At 42.3% G+C, this 18,903-nt stretch overlaps 2 protein-coding genes across 5 annotated transcripts in view; one reads left to right on the top strand and one right to left on the bottom strand.

Annotated features, from left to right (window-relative positions):
* The window catches only part of FAM234B (family with sequence similarity 234 member B), a 406,169-nt gene that overhangs the window by 166,443 nt on the left and 220,823 nt on the right, over nucleotides 1-18,903 (bottom strand). The gene's annotated exons all lie outside the window — the stretch shown is intronic.
* GRIN2B (glutamate ionotropic receptor NMDA type subunit 2B) overlaps nucleotides 1-18,903 on the top strand; it is a 208,339-nt gene that overhangs the window by 167,055 nt on the left and 22,381 nt on the right. For all 4 annotated transcript variants that reach the window (XM_050325278.1, XM_050325279.1, XM_050325277.1 and 1 more), the window contains 5 exons: nucleotides 8,227-8,435; nucleotides 8,754-8,925; nucleotides 9,582-9,735; nucleotides 11,253-11,378; nucleotides 14,323-14,552. In XM_050325278.1, the coding sequence (XP_050181235.1) occupies nucleotides 8,227-8,435; nucleotides 8,754-8,925; nucleotides 9,582-9,735; nucleotides 11,253-11,378; nucleotides 14,323-14,552 (891 nt within the window). The remainder of the gene's footprint in view (nucleotides 1-8,226; nucleotides 8,436-8,753; nucleotides 8,926-9,581; nucleotides 9,736-11,252; nucleotides 11,379-14,322; nucleotides 14,553-18,903) is intronic.

Below are 18,903 nucleotides of genomic sequence, written 5' to 3'. Positions count from 1 at the left end.
TGCCTATACATGCACCTAAAAATAATTTTTTTAAAAAAACCTTTGTGATGCCTGAACCACTTGTGATGACACAAAACATGCAATCTTACCAGTATCCCTGCTACATTTTCCCCTGCCCTACAGTTCTGCAGAGGAGAGCAGTAGAGATGCTCAAGATAAAACCTTCTTTCACCTTAAGATGATCCCAGACTAGAATCAAAATAGACTGATATAGGTAGGGTTTAGGGCATTGTATTAAGCTCCCCTGTCCTCACACAGAGTCATTTCAGAAGGGCATGATGTCTCTAAGAATGTAATGTTATTACGTAAGAATTTGAGTCAGGTGGTATCACTGCCTGTTAGCTGGAGGTGGGTTATGTTGGATGGTAGTAAGTCTTCAGAGTTTGTTAAGATATAAATTTTGTTTTAATTCTTCTTCCCAAATCCTAACACCTGATTTGGTCATGCTAGAAGCTTAGAGTTACATTCTGCAGCCTACTCAGATCTTAGCCTCCACTACCATGAACAGCTTCCTCTAATCTCTCCCCTCATGTCTCCTGTGCTGACTGCAGTCTGCATTTCCATAAATCATAGTTATGTATAATCAGGTAGCACTGAGGTCCTTGATAAAATGTCCCATTGGAGATCACACTGCTCCTGCGTGAGCCAGCCTTGCTGGCTCAGAACCACTTCTGGGCTACCAAGTTAATGCTACTACCAAGAACACCACCGTCTCCCAGAGGGAGCTATCAGGTGATCCTGGCTAATTTTATGCCTGTATTGAACTCTTGGTACCTTCTGGCTTGGAGGAATGATTTAGCAAGGCAAACTCTTTGGCGTTCTCACAGCTCTGACCTTTTTGTGACATCAGTGGAGCTCCATAGTTCACTGACTTTGCAGAAGTCAGAAGCGCTCAAAGTATACCTCATTAACCTTCTCAGGCTAATCATGGCAGGGGACAGGACCTTAGCAACTGCAAAAAGCATATAAATGCACCAGGAAATAAATGTTTCAGCAAAAATGGCAAGGGCTGTGTAAATGCCAGACCTCAGTGGGCTGGGGGACCATGTTTCTGCAAAGAGCTTTTATTCCCAAAATGAGTGGTAAAGCGAGAGCAAGTACCTCACCCTGTCTGTATTCTAAGCTCAGCCTCTCTCTTTCTGGCACTTGCTAGGTGCTGTATAAATAGAGGGGAGCAAATTGCACCATCTCCTGCAGCCTACACTTTTAATTGAAAGGCTATTAGAAGCAATTCCTGCTTCTGCAGGTGCAGTCAAGAAAGCAGCCTTCCCCAGGTGGTTGTGGAAGGTGAGCTTGAGGTTCAGGAAGGAGTGTTGTTTTTGTGTTAATTAATTTTGCAAGTGGAGCATTCGCAACCATTTCTTGTCTGCTTAGGCTTATGGGGGTAATTAATCACCGTAAGTGTCTGTAAACAGGAGATTTTTGTGCTCCATGGCATGTCTTCTCCACCTGCTGTAGACCAGTCTATGTAAAGATACAGATCTGTAGCCTCACAGGAATTTTAAGTTTGGTAATGGGCGCTGTAAGTATGAGAGTCATAATTTAACCAGCTTAGGTGATGGCTAAGAGGAATGTTTTCTTCTCAGGGCACTGGAGAAGGTTTTGCTGCTGAATGAGGGAAGTATGAGCCAAGGAGTTGGAGATACCATTAACATGAGTCTTTGTGTTCACATTGGTTAGCTGGGTGACAGAGATACACTGATTAAGACTGAGTTTTGACATCTGCAGACTGAAAAATCAGTGGGAAAAGGTTTTTCACAGAGGAATTCCTCCTCTTGCTTCTGCTTACTTGAAGTCACTGGACCGTAAAGGCTCATCTGGTCCCATCCCTCTGCTCTAGGTAGCAAAATCATATAGCCCTATGCAAACCAGTTCTGCTTCTTCTTGACCCCAATTTAGTTGCTTTCACAGCTCCTTTTGGGCAGCTGTTCCAGAACTTCCCTCCTCTGATGGTTAAAATCTATCTTATTTTCAAGGTAAATTTCCTCTCAACCAGTTGTTCTTGTACCAGCATTGTTTTTCCTGCTTATAAATCACTTTCCTCCCTCCCTTGTGTATCTGTCCCCCCTTTATTTATACAGAGCAGTCATATCCCCTCTTGGTTTTCATTTATCTAGGTTAAACAAGCTTTTTAATCTCCTTCTTTAAGGAAGGCTTTCTGTTCCCCTAATCACTCAATCCAAGGTTATTTATGATAATTAGCTTTTCTGCAAGGTACCTCGCTGTTTTGCCCAAACTGAGTGTAAAACATCACGACCCATTACCTGTTGAGTAATTTTGAGGTGAAGAAACGTGTCAACTATCAGATCAAAAAAAAAGACATCAGGGTTCTGCTGTTAAAATTTGCATTTCTTCTCCACCTTATCTCTATGAAGCTAAAGACTCCCATAATAACTTAGTTCCTGATAAAATTTTTCTTCAGTAGCAGTGATGACACCTCTATCAAGACTGAAAGCCAAGCCTGTGGAGCTACAGTAGATCTCTGTAGTTCAGTCCTGGTGGAATATCTTGCAGCAGCCCTCAAAAAACTATTTCAATCTAAAATGATTCCACTTTATTTATGCATTATTTATTTCTTCACAGTCTACTGCAGCATTAAGGTTACAATTGCATCCCCCAGGTCTACCTTTATTTTATGTATCCTGAGCAATGACTCCTTCCACTGGCAGTGTCCCAGTTACAATTGCTATTTCTATGGTGCTTCTGTTACTCCTGCAGTAAACGTTTTCAGGTCCTGCCCAGTTGTTCTGGTTTACCCACGTCCTCAGTAGGGATCTGTACCAATTCTACTGACAAGACTCTTATTTCTCCCTGGACTCACACTACTTCCCAAAGGGGTTAGATGAGCTTCTCCATCATCTACATTACCAATTAACAGTCCCATTTTCTGCCCCCTGCCCAATAGCCTACCTTTACCTTTTCTATATTTGATCTTCCATTTTCCATGTATTAAAATCAAGTGTAAAAGTTATGTAAGTTTTTTCCAGTTAACCATCTGACATCAAAGATTAAAGACAGGAAGTTTTCATAATTACACCATTCACAGATACACGCTATATATGTTTCCTCATCTATCTCTAAACACACATGTGTGTCTCCTCATTTCCACACTACTTGTGAGCCTCATGGCCTTTTCAGTGTTTATCTACTCAGTACACACCAGAGATGAAAACATGCCATTATCTCAATTTTACACAATGTGGAGGAAGGCACAAGGGTGAAGATTAGGTTACAGAGGTTCTGGGAGGAATAGGGAATTTCTGCCTTCCAGTCCATGCTCTGTGTTGTTGCTTTAGTGCTTCCCCACTTGAATGAATGAATTCCTCAGCTCCTGGGGAAAAAAAAAAAAAGAAAAAAGGAAACCCCAGCCAACACCTTCCCCCCCAGAAAAAACCTCCCAAACCAAACCACAGTGAGAAAGGAAATGCTGAACTTTTGGGAAAATACAGAAAACAGTTCAAGTCCTGAGTGAGTTTGGAATAGCCTTTCTTTTATTCTGCAAATGAAACCAAATCCCTTTTGTTCCTTTTCTATTTCTTCTATATCAAGGGTGGCAGGAATTGAGATACGATTGTAAATTAAAAGAGAGTGGTGCAAGGCATGGTGCAAATAGAAGCCTAAATGAAATAACTATCAAAAGACTTTTCCTAAACACAGTTCTCCACCAGCCTGTTGAAAAACAAGCAGCTTCATGTTCAGGCTTTCTTCTGGACCTTCACCCCAAATACCTATGCAATGCCTCTGAGTATCTTGCCCAAGAAATGTATCTGAACATTTCTGGTTTAATCCAGAACTGTATTCTGCTGCCTAAACCTTGCAAGCCAAATTTCTAGGAGGTTTCATTTTTCCATCTGTTGACATTACTTAGAGGTTTCTCCAGATGCTCTTGTGTTTTGAAGTCCTGCCTTGGCGTATTAGAAGGAACTCGGGGATTGACTTCTGCCTTTGCTGCAACAGACAGTTTTGAAAATTCATGGGAGTAGCTTGTACTTGTCCATCCTATCCATCTGGATAAGGATTTTGTAAATGGTGAGACTGAGTGCTAGTCACTTGAACAGGTGTCTACTGTTGCCAGTATAGCTAATAAGATAGCCACTGAATGAGACTATCAGCTCCTCTGTGTTATAAATATCTTACTGACCTGATAACACTGAAAAGAGCACATTTAGGAGAATAAGGAAATATATTCTCCTGGTATAAATTTCAGCAAGAAGATTTAGGTTAGACATCAGGAAAAAAAGCTTTTTAATAGGAAGGATAGTTAAGTACCGGAATAGACTGCTTGTGGAGACCGTGGTCTCTCTGTCAGTGTAAGGACAGGTTAGAGAAACATCTGCCACAAATGGCTGTTGCAAGCCTTAGATTCCCTTGGGAGGAAAGAAAAGCCTCTGTTAAGAATCAGTTTCAGTGAACTAATGTGATACACCTTTCATTAAAGATGCGCATTAACATACTGCAGAACTCTTTTATTCTGGCTGCATTATACCGCGGTTAAGGCAATTTGCCAGCCTGTTGGAAGGCTTTCAGAAGGCTCCCACTTGTTTTCCCCTTGCATAGGCAATCTCATCTTTTGTCTGCATGGGATAACTTATGTAGTTAGACAAACAAATAGAATATATGATTAACTTTTTGTTTCACAATAGCTCTTCCTTTCCTCTTTGCAAATGTATTGGACTTCTACTTTCAACCTTGTTATCCAAAGTAGGATCTTATATTTAAGGTAAAAGTTAGCTGCTCCCCTTCCTCAACACCTCCAAATGCATCCCCCAAACAACATGACTTTACTTTCTTGATAAGACTGGATGTGGTACAGGTAGAACAAGGAGAAGTTAAGGTGAAATTCTGTCTCTTAAGAGCTGTGTCCTGGCATAAGGGAACATACCTAGGGACTAGAGAATATGATTAGAAAGGAGGTTCCACAGATCCCTCGTATCCTTAATTTTACTGGTTCTGTGACCTTCCAGGGCTTCTAGTGGAAGTTTGGATGACTGGACCCTGATTGGAGAACAGCCAATGTGTCTTGAAACTGCAGGGTAACCAATATGTAGGATGCCTGGGATGGTTTATTTTTTGTCTTTTTGCTGAGGCAAGCACTCAGCAAAACCTAAGTAATAACAGTTCATGGGCTGTTAATGTGAAATACCCTGAGACTTCAGAAATGCCTTGCTCTGCTCTACACAGCTTGGTAGGTTATATTCTTTAAGAGTAGGCATCATTACCTGGACAAATCTTTGGCATTTAATTCTGCTAACCTCTGTCCCTACAGTGAATTGCTCCTTCCCTCTCATGGCAGATTATTTAACATATGATGCACATTTATGGTTTTTTTCCTCTTCTCTTGCATTGTTTCCGTTCTCTGCACATGTGGTGTTTCTTATTATTGGTCCTTGCCCACATGTTGCTTAAGCCCATCCTTCTTTAGCTACATAAATACACGTTTGACCTTTGCATGCATAAGCATGTAAAGAAGTCTGCCCCCTTTTAATTCACAAAGCTTTACTGATTTTTCTTGTTTGTATCTGTACATGTCTACAGGTATATGGCATGTCTGATTGTTCAGGTTAGCAATGAAATGTAATATTTGCATGTATTCTTGAGACATTCTATAGTTGATCTGAAAAATCAAGTCAGAACATTTCCTTACATCCTGTTTTTCTTCCTCTTTGGACAATTTAGAATGATTTTATTTGAATAATAAGGAAAGGACATGTGCTACTGTATTTGCAGGTTAGGTGGTTCAGTGCACAGAAGGCTGTGACAAGACTGTCATTGTTACCCTAATTTCACGATGTTGTCTATGTAGTACAACACTGTGAAACGTGCCTGGCACACAGCCTTATAAACTCCCCTTTCTGTCCCAGAGAACTTCTGGGTAATTATGGGTTGGGTTTGCCTATCTGATCTAATTTATCACTTAGGGGGTTATATCATGCCTGTTACTGAGATATCTAAGTGCTGCTGAGATTCTGCAAGATGTCTCTTTCATCAGCCACTTATTTCTATGATAAGTTAATGTTCCTGAGCTGAAATCTGGGCTGTTCTATGCAGCATCTTAATCACTGGTCCCTACTGTGCCCTGTGTGTGCAGTTATTCTGCTTGTCTGGTAGCTTCACTGAACTGCTTTTGGGGATTTGATCTCAGTTACTTGAGAGCTGAAGTGGTACTGCAGAAATCTGTCTCAGATGATGATAAATTGACCTGCTTGGTGAATGAGTGGGAAGTCCAGGGCTGAGCAGACCCTGGGTGAGCATGTGAGTATATGCTCTTTATTCCCTTAGAAATTCACTGTCCACATCCAGGCTTAGATTTTAGCATGAGTTCAGGTCATCTGCTGCCCTAATCAACTGCCTATCTTTTGTGGACATAAGGAGCCACCAGTTCATAAGGCGTGCAGTTTTCCAGCTTTAACCTGATGCTCAAAGTGTATTTAAAAATTAAAACAACTCCTGCCTGACCACTTAAGTGGGGGTTCTTACAAACCCCCTGCCTTGCGCTCACTGGGGTGCTTTGTTCACGCTGCAGGGATGGATGGGGAAACTGCTGTCTCTGAGTGTTTCTTCTGCCTTTCTTCTCCCTCCACAAGCCCCCAGAGTGAATTTTTCTTTCATGGCCAGATGAAGTGTTTGTTTGTTTGTTTGTTTTGAAGGTGACAAGTGTTTTATGTGAATTCTAGATGCTCTGAAATGCCAAACCCCAGCTGGGCTTTGAGTTTCGCAGATTAACCGCTGACACCTAATGAGCTTTTAATAAGTGCTTCTCCCTCCCATCCTGTCATTTAAATAAATAAATGACTGAAATTTGGGGGTGGTGGGAGGAGTGTTGGATTGTAGTGGAATGAAGCTTTTCTGTTTACCCACCAAGCAGGTACACGGCAAAGAGCAGTCATGCAAGCTTCCCACACCCACGCTGCCTCTGCCATCAACATCAGCATGTCTCAGCCCTGGCCTGGAGGGTTTACTTTGAGGATCCTGCAGGAAAGTTCCTTCTAAAGCCCAGTTAGCTTCTTAGCCAAGGTGCTAATTAGTATCAACTGTCATGGGGAGACAGGAAATTGAGAACAAAGATGAGACTTTGGTAGTTGAAAGTATATTTGATGTTCAGGTTTTTTCTTCTCCTGGAATTTTTAGCAAGAAATTGTCTACTCTGGGCAGGGGGTGTGCTTACATGTATTGTCTCTTTAAGGACTCTAGTGGCTTCAAAACAGCTCTCATTTGTAGCAGGAGGTATATGGCATCTGAGACCCACCCCTTGTTTTGACTGTTGAAGATATGATCTCTATTCACTTAGGAAACAGAAAATAGAAAGTACTAAAATTGCAATGGAAATTTATGGAGGTGATGAAAATTATAGAAAAATAGCAAGATTTCAAAAAATCATAGATGCTCTTTGGTTTTAATTTTCACGTCTCAAAACCAAAAACAAAGAATTCCTTGTTTCCAGTCAGGGTATGTAAACAAGTCATTGTGGAAGGACAAGAGCAGGTATTTCAGTAAGGCCTTAGCAGGGGATAGCAAGAACTACTGTTAACAAGCATCTCTGTCTGTGTTCTTCTCCTGTGAAGACACTTCTGAAAATGCAGAACATCTGCCTCTTCAGTTACCTGTCTCTTGAAAGAACTCAGTCCTGACTATGAATGGGCAGTCTTTTTCCAGAAGAAGGATTTATTTCTGGGCAAAATCAAGTTTGACTAAATTGAATTTTTTTGATGAATTTCTCTGAAAACAAATGAAGACAAAATTTTGAGGAATTAAAAAGTTCTGGTTTGACTTTTTCAAGTGAAATGGTTCAACTTCTATGTTTCAAAATGACATTTGTTTCAGCATTTGTATGTATCTCCTTTTTTATTTAGAAGGCCCCCTCCCCCATACTTATTGTGACTAGTAGGCTCAAGTCAACCTTTCAGGAGACATCAAGCTCTGTTCCTATTGTTTGACTGAGAAAATTGAAAGATGTCATGTCTGTTTGACTGTGGTTATAGTACTCCCATGGTTATCCACTCACTCTCCCAGAGGGTAAGACCATCACAGAGATGAGACAGCCCAGATATCTTTCTCATTTTCTACTTCCCTCTACTTACTCAGAGCCTTCTCTCCAGAAATGTCCTCATCATACAGGAGCTATGAACTTGGGTACTCCAGAGTGGTCCTCCAGTCCTGCAGTAGCTGTGATTGATGCAAAGGGATGGGACAACTAAAAGTTCAACTTTTGTGGTTTTGTCTTCACAGGTGGGAAAATGGAAGGAAAAGAAGTTGCAGATGAAGTATTATGTGTGGCCACGCTTTGAGTTGTATCCTGACTCTGAGGAACGTGAGGATGATCACCTGAGTATCGTGACCTTGGAAGAGGCACCATTTGTCATTGTGGAGAATGTGGACCCCCTAAGTGGCACCTGCATGAGGAACACGGTCCCTTGCCAAAAGCGCATAGTGACTGAGTATGCACCACTGGGTTTTTCTGCTCCTGTTGGGCTCTCCCTTCTCAGCAGAATGTCGAGTGTCTATTGGGCCAATGCTATCATAACCTGATAATCATTTTTAGAAAATCACCTCCATTTTCCCAGCATGTCCTGTGTCCATTCATGACTGGCCCCTTTGGGCTAATCATTATAATGTGTCCCTTCGCCTTCCAGCACAGATAGCACAAGAGAAACTGTCCACATTATACTGTGGGAAGGGGAATGCCAACTGACAACAGAAGGGAATTAAAGGAGTTTCTCCCGGTCTTTTAACCCATTATTGTTGTCACGGTTTAGGAACAAAACTGATGAGGAGCCAGATTACATGAAGAAATGTTGCAAGGGGTTCTGCATTGACATCCTCAAGAAAATCTCGAAGTCTGTCAAGTTCACCTATGACCTCTACTTGGTGACTAATGGCAAGCATGGGAAAAAGATCAATGGGACATGGAATGGAATGATTGGAGAGGTCAGCAGCAAAGGGGAGCCATGGTGGGGTTTGTCCCTGGGCTGGATGACATGGGTCAGGTCTAGTCTGCCATCATTATTGGATCCCCTTCTGGGACAAGGACAGAGAGTGACTCTAGAAATTATTGTCCTGCATTCTTTCTCGGCAGTGGGTGAATTAATCTGCTCTGACACTCTGACCGTGACTACCTTTCCTGTTTGATGATTAATTATTATTCTCTATGGTCTCACAAATTTGGCCTATACAGTCTTCAAAAGAGGCTGATATCCATGCACCCTAGATTGTGCTTAGGTTGTATATAAGGTGCATAAGGAATGAAATAAGACTTTGCAGTGTTAGAGGGAGGAAAAAACAAGGACAGAAAAATGAGATAAGATGTCTTCTCCGTGGATGATGTGTTTATCCTAAGACCTCTGTGGATTTATTTTTTATACACATACCAGCTTTGAGGGGAAGATTAATGTCTATAGGTTTCCTGAAAGAAGAAGGTGTCCTGATGAAAGATTAGACAGCAAAGATATTACAAACAATATAGGGAATGGGATTACAGGAGTAAAAGGATTGTGTTGAAAGGCAGGAAGATGAGAAGGGGCTTGGCTGTGGTGGTTGAGAACTGCCTCGTGTCTGTGTGTGATCTTTTCCTTTCTTTCCTCCAGGTTGTCACCAAACGGGCCTATATGGCTGTGGGATCCCTCACCATTAATGAGGAGCGTTCAGAAGTGGTGGATTTCTCTGTGCCCTTCATTGAGACGGGAATCAGTGTCATGGTGTCACGTAGCAATGGAACTGTCTCACCTTCTGCCTTCTTAGGTATCAGTTAAATCTAAAATTAAAACTTAAAAAATTAGGTGAAGGTTGCTTGTGATTCTTAGCCTGAAAGTTCCTTTTTGGGAGTACCTGTGGGACAGGTATATAAAAATATACTGTGTTGTTTTAGTTCTAAATCCCAGGCTAGCAAAATCTGGGCAAATGCAAACAGGCACTACATAAGAGTTCCAAGTCAAGGCATTTTTCAGCAACTGTGTGCCTAATCCCAGAAAAGAATGGGCTCACTCAGAGTTGTCACCTACGCTGCAGCACGTGGTTTCCCAGTGACTCAACTAATAGTATGTTCAAGGAGTGTAGGCCAGAAGAAAATTGATTCAAACCTTATAGCTGGTACACCATAGCACTTAGTGATAACAGTTAGCAATAAATTGTTGCACTTTGAGAGACATTATTTGCAAAGGTGTTGTTAACTTGACCCTCCCTTGACAGAGCAACTAGTGGAAGTTAGAGATCTAATAGACCTTTTCAAGAACAGTTGAGCCATCAGTTCTGTGCTGACATTGGGTCTTCCAGTAAAGGCATTTCTAATGTCCTTCGGTGGTGGAGAGTGATCAGAGAATGCAGAAATGATACTGCGTTTCCCCAAGACATTCATGTCTTCCTTGTATCTACTATTTGGCTTTAGAAAATGCTTTATGATGCAGCAATATGGGTTATATAATTACTGCCTGCTCTTTGCCAGAGTCCTGAGAACATTTACAAAGAGAAATAACTTTATACAGGTAATGAAATTTTCCCAAGCCTTTAAGTTGGAGTTTCATGACTACTCCTTCTTCAGGAGTTTTTGCCCTTAGTCAAGTCCACCAATATTGCTGGGCTACGTAAAAGCAATGTTAAAGTTAACTCCAAAATTTTAAACTGCAGTTTAACAGAGGTTACAATATTGGTTATATTCTGGAACAAAATTCTCTGTTTCTCTGATCTGGTTCAGTCCCATTTTTATCTGTTCCATTTTGGAGAAGGAGAAAACCTGACAGAGATCAAATACTTGCAGAACACGAATGCTAACATTTCTAGAATGAGCGAGTGTTCCCATTGCTACAGGAATGGAATAACTGAAAAAACTACTATCGTTATGGCTGAACCTTAGAAATTTGGAGATGCTTTTTGGCTCGATAGCATCTTGAAAGTTGGATGCTTGTCTGAAACTCTGCCAGTTCTGCTTGATTTTCCCCACTCTCTCCAGATGGTACTGGAGGACTTCCTGGGAACAATCTTTTATCAATGCATTTTATTTTATCAATGCATGCCACAATGGCTGCATGTAGTTCCAGATGGAGCTATGTGTCACAAATGGAACAGCACGATGGAATGCAGTCATTACAGAGGCAGAAACTATAGTTCTCCCTGTTCAAGAAGTTTTTCAGAATCAGGTTGAAGGCTTTCTTTCAAGTTCTGTTTTCCCTCAACCCAGTTTGCCCCACATTGAGATCCTCTGGAAAGCAAAGGAGGAGAGGTTAATATCAGGTCTTTTACCATGGTTTTCTCTTCCTCTCCAGAGCCTTTCAGTGCTGATGTATGGGTGATGATGTTTGTGATGCTGCTTATCATCTCTGCGGTGGCCGTCTTCGTCTTTGAGTACTTCAGCCCTGTGGGCTATAATCGGTGCCTTGCTGATGGCAGAGGTAAGGGGAACCCTTTCTTGCTATAATTCCCTCTTGTTTTCAATCCCAGTTCCTTTGTAGGGTGTTTTTTACCTTGAACATGATACAGATCTAGCCCACTCTGAGCATTGAGTTCAGACTAAAGAGGGCAGGGATGGAGGCAGAAAACAGACTCTGAAGAGAGCAGATGTGTATAAAGGATAATTTGCTTGGCCCGAGAGACAGAGCTGTGTTGCCTTTTATGTCTAAAGCAAATACCAGCTCCAACTTGTTTCTCACTGAGGGAAAATGGGCCCTGATAGTCAGTGTTGGCAGGGCCCATGATGCTGCACTCCGTGAGACAATCATAGGGCTCAGCACTGTCAATCCATCCTTCAGTGCTACGACTCCCTGGCAAGCAAGCCACTCTGCCAGCCTCCTAGCACAGTGTTATGTCCTCCAGACTCTACATCTGTCACCTGGTCATGTCTCTCCCCTACTTGGCTCTCTGGCTTTCTAAGGAACTGAGAAAATGGGAAGCTCATTTTCTTGGGAGTGGGCGAAGAATTACTTTGCAAGGGAACCAGGAAAGATGGGAACAACTGAGTGATCCATCTCTGTGGTTCTGATCTTCAGAAGGCAGCCAGATGACTTAAAGAGAGGATGGACAGACAACCTAAGAGACAGCCTTTTTTTCCTTATTGAGATGAAGACAATTAGCAAATTGAGTCTTCTGTCATCTGCATATCTTCACCCCCTGATAAATCAGCCCTCTGAACATTTCTGGGTTTATTGGCCTGTTCAGAATAGTGGGAGAGAGATAGTTACTGAAAAATGCACTCATTTGCTCCCCAGTCTAGTGCTTTGAGTGAATTTATGCCATCAAATTGGAGAGGAATGAAAATAAAAAGTGTAATGAAAATGCAGGCAGAACCACATGCATGGGGAATTGGAGAAAAGTGGAGAATGTGTCTCTTAACATGGAGCTGTGGAGGCCTTTATGGCAACTGATCATAGCCCCATGGATTTGTGGACACAAGTAAGTACTGATAAACCTGTGAGTCTTTTGAGAGATATTGATACACTTATGGAACTGGAAGTAGTTCTTAGTACAGGTGTGCAGTTGTGCAGTTATCAAGACTGCAGCTGAACTGCAGCTGCAATTATCAATATTTCTGAGTAATTATGAACAGTACGGCATGATCAGGCAGATATAATTCCTGACAGATGTGATGTGAAGATATAGAAATCTCCTGCAGAGACTGCAATGCTGCTTTTGGTAATGAACACCCTGGCTAATGTTACTTTGGCTGCATTTGAACTATGGCAGTATGCCCCTGCCTCCCACACCTGCATTTTCTCTTTATGAGTATTAAGATTTTTCTCTCCAGGGTCAAGTGGTCATGCCCTGGTCTAGTCGCTAAATAATGTTGTGCTGTTGTTTGGGCACTCAAAGCTGGAGAGCTCAGAAGGATTCTAGGTTCCTGGTTTGGATTGAAGTCTCCTATTACAGTCTTGGTTTGTGGCTGACAAAGTAACTGTGGAAGCACGTGGTGTGATCAGTGGAGAGAGGAAGGCTTTGAGAGGGAACTTCTCAAGGTTTCCTTACACCTTACACCACTGATGTTTTTCAGGCCTTTCACCTGTGTGTCTTAGGGCACATTAGGTAGAAGGGATATAAAAATACCAGTCCAGCATGTAAAAAAGACAAGGACTTGCCAAACCATGTTTCTTGTAGGAACTTTACCTCACTGGTATCTAGAGGCACCAGTTTTGCCAGGCGATGATTCTGCTCTGGTCTTGATGTGCAGTTCCCTGGGTGCAAAAGGAGACCCCTGCATTGTTCAGTTGTACTTAGAGTAACATGTTAGTGCTTTCAGATGATCTATGCTATTTGCTGCTCAGGGTTTTGGAGAAATGTGTCAAAGCTTTCTTTCCTTTTGCTAATCTACTGGAGTCAAACTTAACCACAGGCAGCAGCACTAGGCTCCAGTCAGCCTACCCAAGTTGATAAAGCATGGGGTGCTGAGCAGGTTGGCAGGTGCTTGAACTGTACCAGAGGATTCTCATCCTAAGATCTTCCTGGTGTCTGAAGCAGGATCCTGGAGTAATTGCATCTGCATTCTCCCTATCAGCTTTTCTTGTGCTCAAGTTGAAGAAATTTTGGTTTAGGTTTCCACTAATGGAACCAGCATGTGCTGGGGTTATGAGGCTGTTGGAAGACAGGTGTGATTTCACAAGTTTTCAGACCTAGTGCTTCATGAGCACACAAGGCTTCTTGTGTGGGGTATGAAAAGTAAGTGAGGGGAAGATAGGAGCTTTTAAAACGCTGGATCTGTTCCTGGACTATCTGGGGCAGAGCTGCGGATATTCCTGAGGTAGATCAGAGTATATGTCACTGTTATGTACCTTAGACACAGAACATGGGGAGAGTGAGCTGTGTTTTTCTCTGGTTCGTGTGTCTTTGGCAGAATGGGTAATGAAACACTCTTGTAGAAGTATTTGTAGAGCCCTGCTATTTCATATGGTGTTCTTCCTTGCACCTGTACAAGTACAGTGTACAGAGAGCCATGTTTTACACAGGTGTATGCTGGGAGCTCAAGGACATCACCCTTGAGCAGCTAGAAATGAGGATAGAATTTGTCTGAGCAAACTATTTCTGGTAACAACACTTGAACCAAAATGAAATGTTTGGGCTTCTAGATACTTCAGTCAAATAAAAAAGAATACCCTTGTATAAGGTTTCAATGGAAATCTCCTGAGACAGAATAATTATCTGAGGATATTTTTGAAAAATAATTTTTCAGGATGTACTTTGTTGAGATATGGTGTCATAAACATAGGGGAGCTCAGATGCAGATATTTACCTCACAAGTGGGAATAGATACTGCTCTTAACTCTGAAGTCAAGATGTGTATGTGAATGGAAATGCAGTCCACTTACTCTCAGATTCTCACTGTGGGATCATGTTTCTCAATCACTCTAGAGCCAGGAGGTCCCTCTTTCACCATTGGCAAAGCTATCTGGTTGCTGTGGGGGCTGGTGTTCAACAACTCTGTGCCAGTACAGAATCCCAAGGGTACCACTAGCAAGATCATGGTGTCGGTGTGGGCCTTCTTCGCTGTCATCTTTCTGGCCAGCTACACTGCCAACCTGGCTGCCTTCATGATCCAAGAGGAATACGTGGACCAGGTGTCTGGCTTGAGCGACAAAAAGGTAATTGATCCACCCAAACCCTCAAAGCAGCCTTTTCTACAGAAGAGGCTGCTTCACCCTCTTTTCTTTGCTTTCACTATGAAACTATGCAGGTGTTTTCATAGCCACGTCATAGCTTTAGACCCTAGTTTGAATAGCACAACTGTTCTTCACTGGTATTCAGTTGCACTTTTACGTATTTTAAGCACTTCAGGAATGAATTATAAACAGAACTGAACTGTACTTGCTTGCACAATTCCAAACAGTACCTTGACTGTCAGCAAGTAACGAATTAATGGAGCTTTGGAGATGATGTGTACAATGGCTATAACCTGTTTTTTCCAGCTGAAATAATTTGTCTGTGCAGGAATGCTAGCCATTAGGCTAGCAAATGTGATCTGTTAATTTATTCTGAGGAAAAGTTCTGCCTGTGGGGGTAAATCAGCACGGCTTTGATGATTTACTATTGCTTACACTTAGCTATAGTGTCTTTTTTTCAAGGTGTTTGGAGGCTTAGCACAAGAAATTGTTTCCTGTTCAGACTGTTTCACTGCCTTGTTTATCTGCACCGCATTCTGTCCATGAAGACCATTTGCTTCTGCTGGACTCTGAACACTTGAGGATTTTGAGGAGATTGCTGATGCATGCATGCAGGGTAGCATTGTCTGGTTCACGAGGGTGTAAAGCTTTGCACACTGCTTAATTTTTGTTTTGGGGTGAGGTTACTCACAAGGAATTCAGTGTTGTGAGGCTCAATTGCCCATGCTGAGTTTGTTACTCAGTCGCCGGGGCTGCTTAAGGGGTCATGCCATTGTAGGGCAGCCAAATAAGCTTGCATATGTTGCTATTGGGGCTAGCAACAAGAAGAGGACCACAGGTGCGAGTTGCACTGCTGGATCGGTTATAGTTACTGATTCTCGTGTCTCTACTGACAGTCTAGAAATAAATTGTAGCCAGGCCCTTTGTGCATACAGTGTCCTGTGCAGCAGGCTAGAAATTCTGTGATGGATTAATTTTTAAGAGTTTTTCTTTTCCATTTGTTGTTTCTTCTTGGAATGAAACATGGCACAGAATAATACAATTTGTGCAGAAGTGCTCCTGTTATTTGTTTTAATTTTTACCTCAGTTTGTTTCACGCTGTCTTAACATTTGCAGTGTGCTGTGTTGAGGATGGGGTGGAGGAGAGGATGTTTTTCTGCCAGATGGAGATTGTTGTGGGCTCCTTCAGACTGAAAGATACTGTTCAAAACCAGCCAGCCCTATCAGAGTTAACATTAGTTTGTCATCATTAGGTTTTCAACTGTCTGAGCTAAATGGGATAGTTTGTACCTGTGATCTGTTGTTTCAGGCTGTGCCTAGGCTCATGGAGAGAGCCATGCATTTATTCTCGTGCTTTTAAGATATTCTTCACACCTGCAGAGATATGTGCATGAAATTTCAATTGAAAGGGGTAACTCCTGGAGCTTCACAGAGCCTTTGGTTACAAGTTTCTGGGCCTATCTTAGCTGATTTCACTGTAGGGTGACCTGTGTGTATTAGATTGAGGTAATTTTCTTCTACTTTTCTTTGCCATGATACCTGTATTTTCTTTTGCTATCCTAAAGCGTATGTGCTTTGTTTCTTGGGGAAGAGAAAGGCCACAGTACATAGTCAGAGCATTGTGGTATGCCTCAAACACAGCTGCTAGTGCAAGTACAATATTTGGGTTTACAATTATTTCCAGTATTTAAAATATTGGGATTACCGTCTACTAGAGCATCTGAAATCAGATGAAAATTGGCTGGTGAAACTGGAGACCAGCAGCTGCCTTTGGAAAATAAAGCCAGGTGAGACTAGCTCCATCCAAAAGATGTGAGTTCATGAGCTTGATCTAATCGTCTCATGGATTTCCATTCTATTGAACATGAAGAGGGCCCTGCAGAACTTGGGAGCAGTCATCCAGGCATTTGTCCCTAATTTGGGAGGAATTCGCTTTTCTGAATCTCATATTTTTCCTTTTCCAAAACCTGCATAATTGCTTGCAGCTCACTCACCCTCTAAATACACTACTTAGCCAGGATGAAGGGTGCAGCCACACCAGGACACATGGAGGTGTGCTGTGCTCTACCTCCCTTTTCCTACCTGCTTAAAGCCATTTCAGACTTTCAAAGCCAGGGGGGAAAGACTATCTTTTCCAAGAGAAAAGGCTGTTGCTTCCAATCTCTTTTATCTCTGATGTCCAATCTGGTGTCCACGGCAGAACTGAGGCAGATCAGTCTCTTGGCCTTCTCCATCATCTGGTAAGGGCATCTGTGTCTAGCACAAGGAGTCAGCAGAGGATGTAATCCCAGCCAACAAGAAAAGGGATACTTATTTTAAGGGATATTGTTTCTACTTGCCTAAACCCAGATCTGCTTGCAAATGTCTTTGTAGTATGACAGTACCCAGGGAAGGTGTCCCACTGGCACTGTAGAGCAGCCAAGATGCCAGATGCACTCATAAAATCCATTACTGTGCCTGGCTGGGGTACACCTGTCAAGGTCAGTCTGGCTGCACTCTGAGACAATTACCCTTGGTCTCCTTGGACCCTCTTCCTTGGGCCTTGTCTGGGAAAAGCCACTCTGAGAGGTGCCTGCAACTGCTGATGTGCCACTTCCCCAGAAAAACAGGCTGAAACAGTCCAGATGTCTCAGGACTTGGATGGTGTCTTGGCTGTGCCCAGCATTTACTTCCTAATGACAGGCAAGACAGTAACTAATGTCGTGTGCCTGCTGTGCTATGTGGATGCTTGAGCGGGTCTATCTGAGCTGGGCTGGAGTGGGTGCCTCTGTGCCAGGGTACCATCTTAAACTAAGGGTGTCTGGAGACTCTCTGTACTGAGCTTAGTGATTTCTGCCACTCTCTCTGTCCCAGGTGATGCTCACCCTGCTGAGTGGCACCCTTTGGGCCTGTCTGGCTCAAAAGAGGTGCCAGACCTTACCCAGGAACCCACCTCATGGCGACTGTTGATTCCACTATGTTAATCTCTGGCTAAATCATACATCAAGCTGTAGCTCTTAACTCTGGGGCAGCTGTGGGCAGTTTGACAGAGGAGAAACCGCTCCTCCCTGAGAGCAGTACTGGCCCTGTGAGTCCTGCAGAAAGAGTGCTGCTCTGACAGTCTCTCCCTTCCAGCTCCCTGTGATTGTGGCATGCTGAATCACTTTCCTTCTGCACAGGTGCCAAACCAGCACCCACTGCCTCCGCTGGTCCACCTTGTGCAGCAGAGGGGATTGATGTGGCCCTGGCAGGGCAGTGCCACGCTGGCCATGTCAGCTGCCCGTCCTAAGTTCTGCCCCTTGGTAGAACTGACGACAAGGATGCCAGAGCATCCTTGCACGCGCTGCTGAGCTGCATCCATCTAGAATCCATGTGGGGGGCTGCTGCCACCCTGACCCCTTGCAAAGTCTCCGGTGGTAAGACAGCCTGTCGCAGAATACTGCAGTCGACTCCCGGGTCTGGATTTCATCTGACTGTAATCAGGAGATATAACCCAATTTCCATTAACGGGAGAGCTTCAGACACATTAGAGAAACAAGCGCCTGCGGTATTTCAGTCTAACGAAGGCAATAAATACAGGAAAGATTATATAAAATGAACTAATGTGTGAAGTAATCTAATAGCTATACATAATTTCCATTCATATACAGTACTAATAGAATAAAAGCAAATGTGGACAGCCAGCAGGGCATTTAAATAAAATAATTTAGAATGCAGTAGGTTAATAATAATAAAAAAATAGTATCCTTTCATATAAATTAGTTGCAAATGCCAAAGAAGCTAATAAAGTATCAAAATGGTAATTTTGTAATCGACATGAAAAGGAGAGAGATGGATTTCTGCATGCCTGCAAATTAATATAGATTGCTGAAATTTCACATGTATTTGACTTCTTTGCTTCTTAAGATGTTAATGAAATGTTAAGACAAAGGGCTTGTTTCTGTTTGGCATAGGTCAGTTATTTTTTCAATAGATATGTGTTTGGTTTGGGGGTATTTTTAATAAGTTTTGAAGTTAAAGCTGGCCAATATTTTTACTGAAAAAAATCTGAGGAGAGCATAAGAAAGCAGAAGGAAAATCTGATATTTTCCGAAGTAGCTCATTTTGGTATACTTGAAACAAAATACTTTGATATTTCTGATATGTATTTTGACATGTCATTTTCTAAAGGCACTACTCATAAAATTGACCTAGATTTAGAGAAAGTAGTATAAAAAAATGGATTTTTTTTCTGTAACAAAGCAAAGGGACAGAAGGAGATAATTAGAAGACAAAACAACACATGTAGTTCTGAGGCGAAAGAAACATTTCAGGATGATACAAAGCTAAAGTCTCACTGAAAAACCTGCAAACC

The sequence above is a fragment of the Myiozetetes cayanensis genome, unplaced genomic scaffold, assembly GCF_022539395.1.
Source record: "Myiozetetes cayanensis isolate MyiCay16 unplaced genomic scaffold, myiCay2020 scf3, whole genome shotgun sequence".
Classification (NCBI taxonomy): domain Eukaryota; kingdom Metazoa; phylum Chordata; class Aves; order Passeriformes; family Tyrannidae; genus Myiozetetes; species Myiozetetes cayanensis.
The sequence above is the reverse complement of the archived record's forward strand: the minus strand, read 5'-3'. Positions and strand labels throughout refer to the sequence as shown.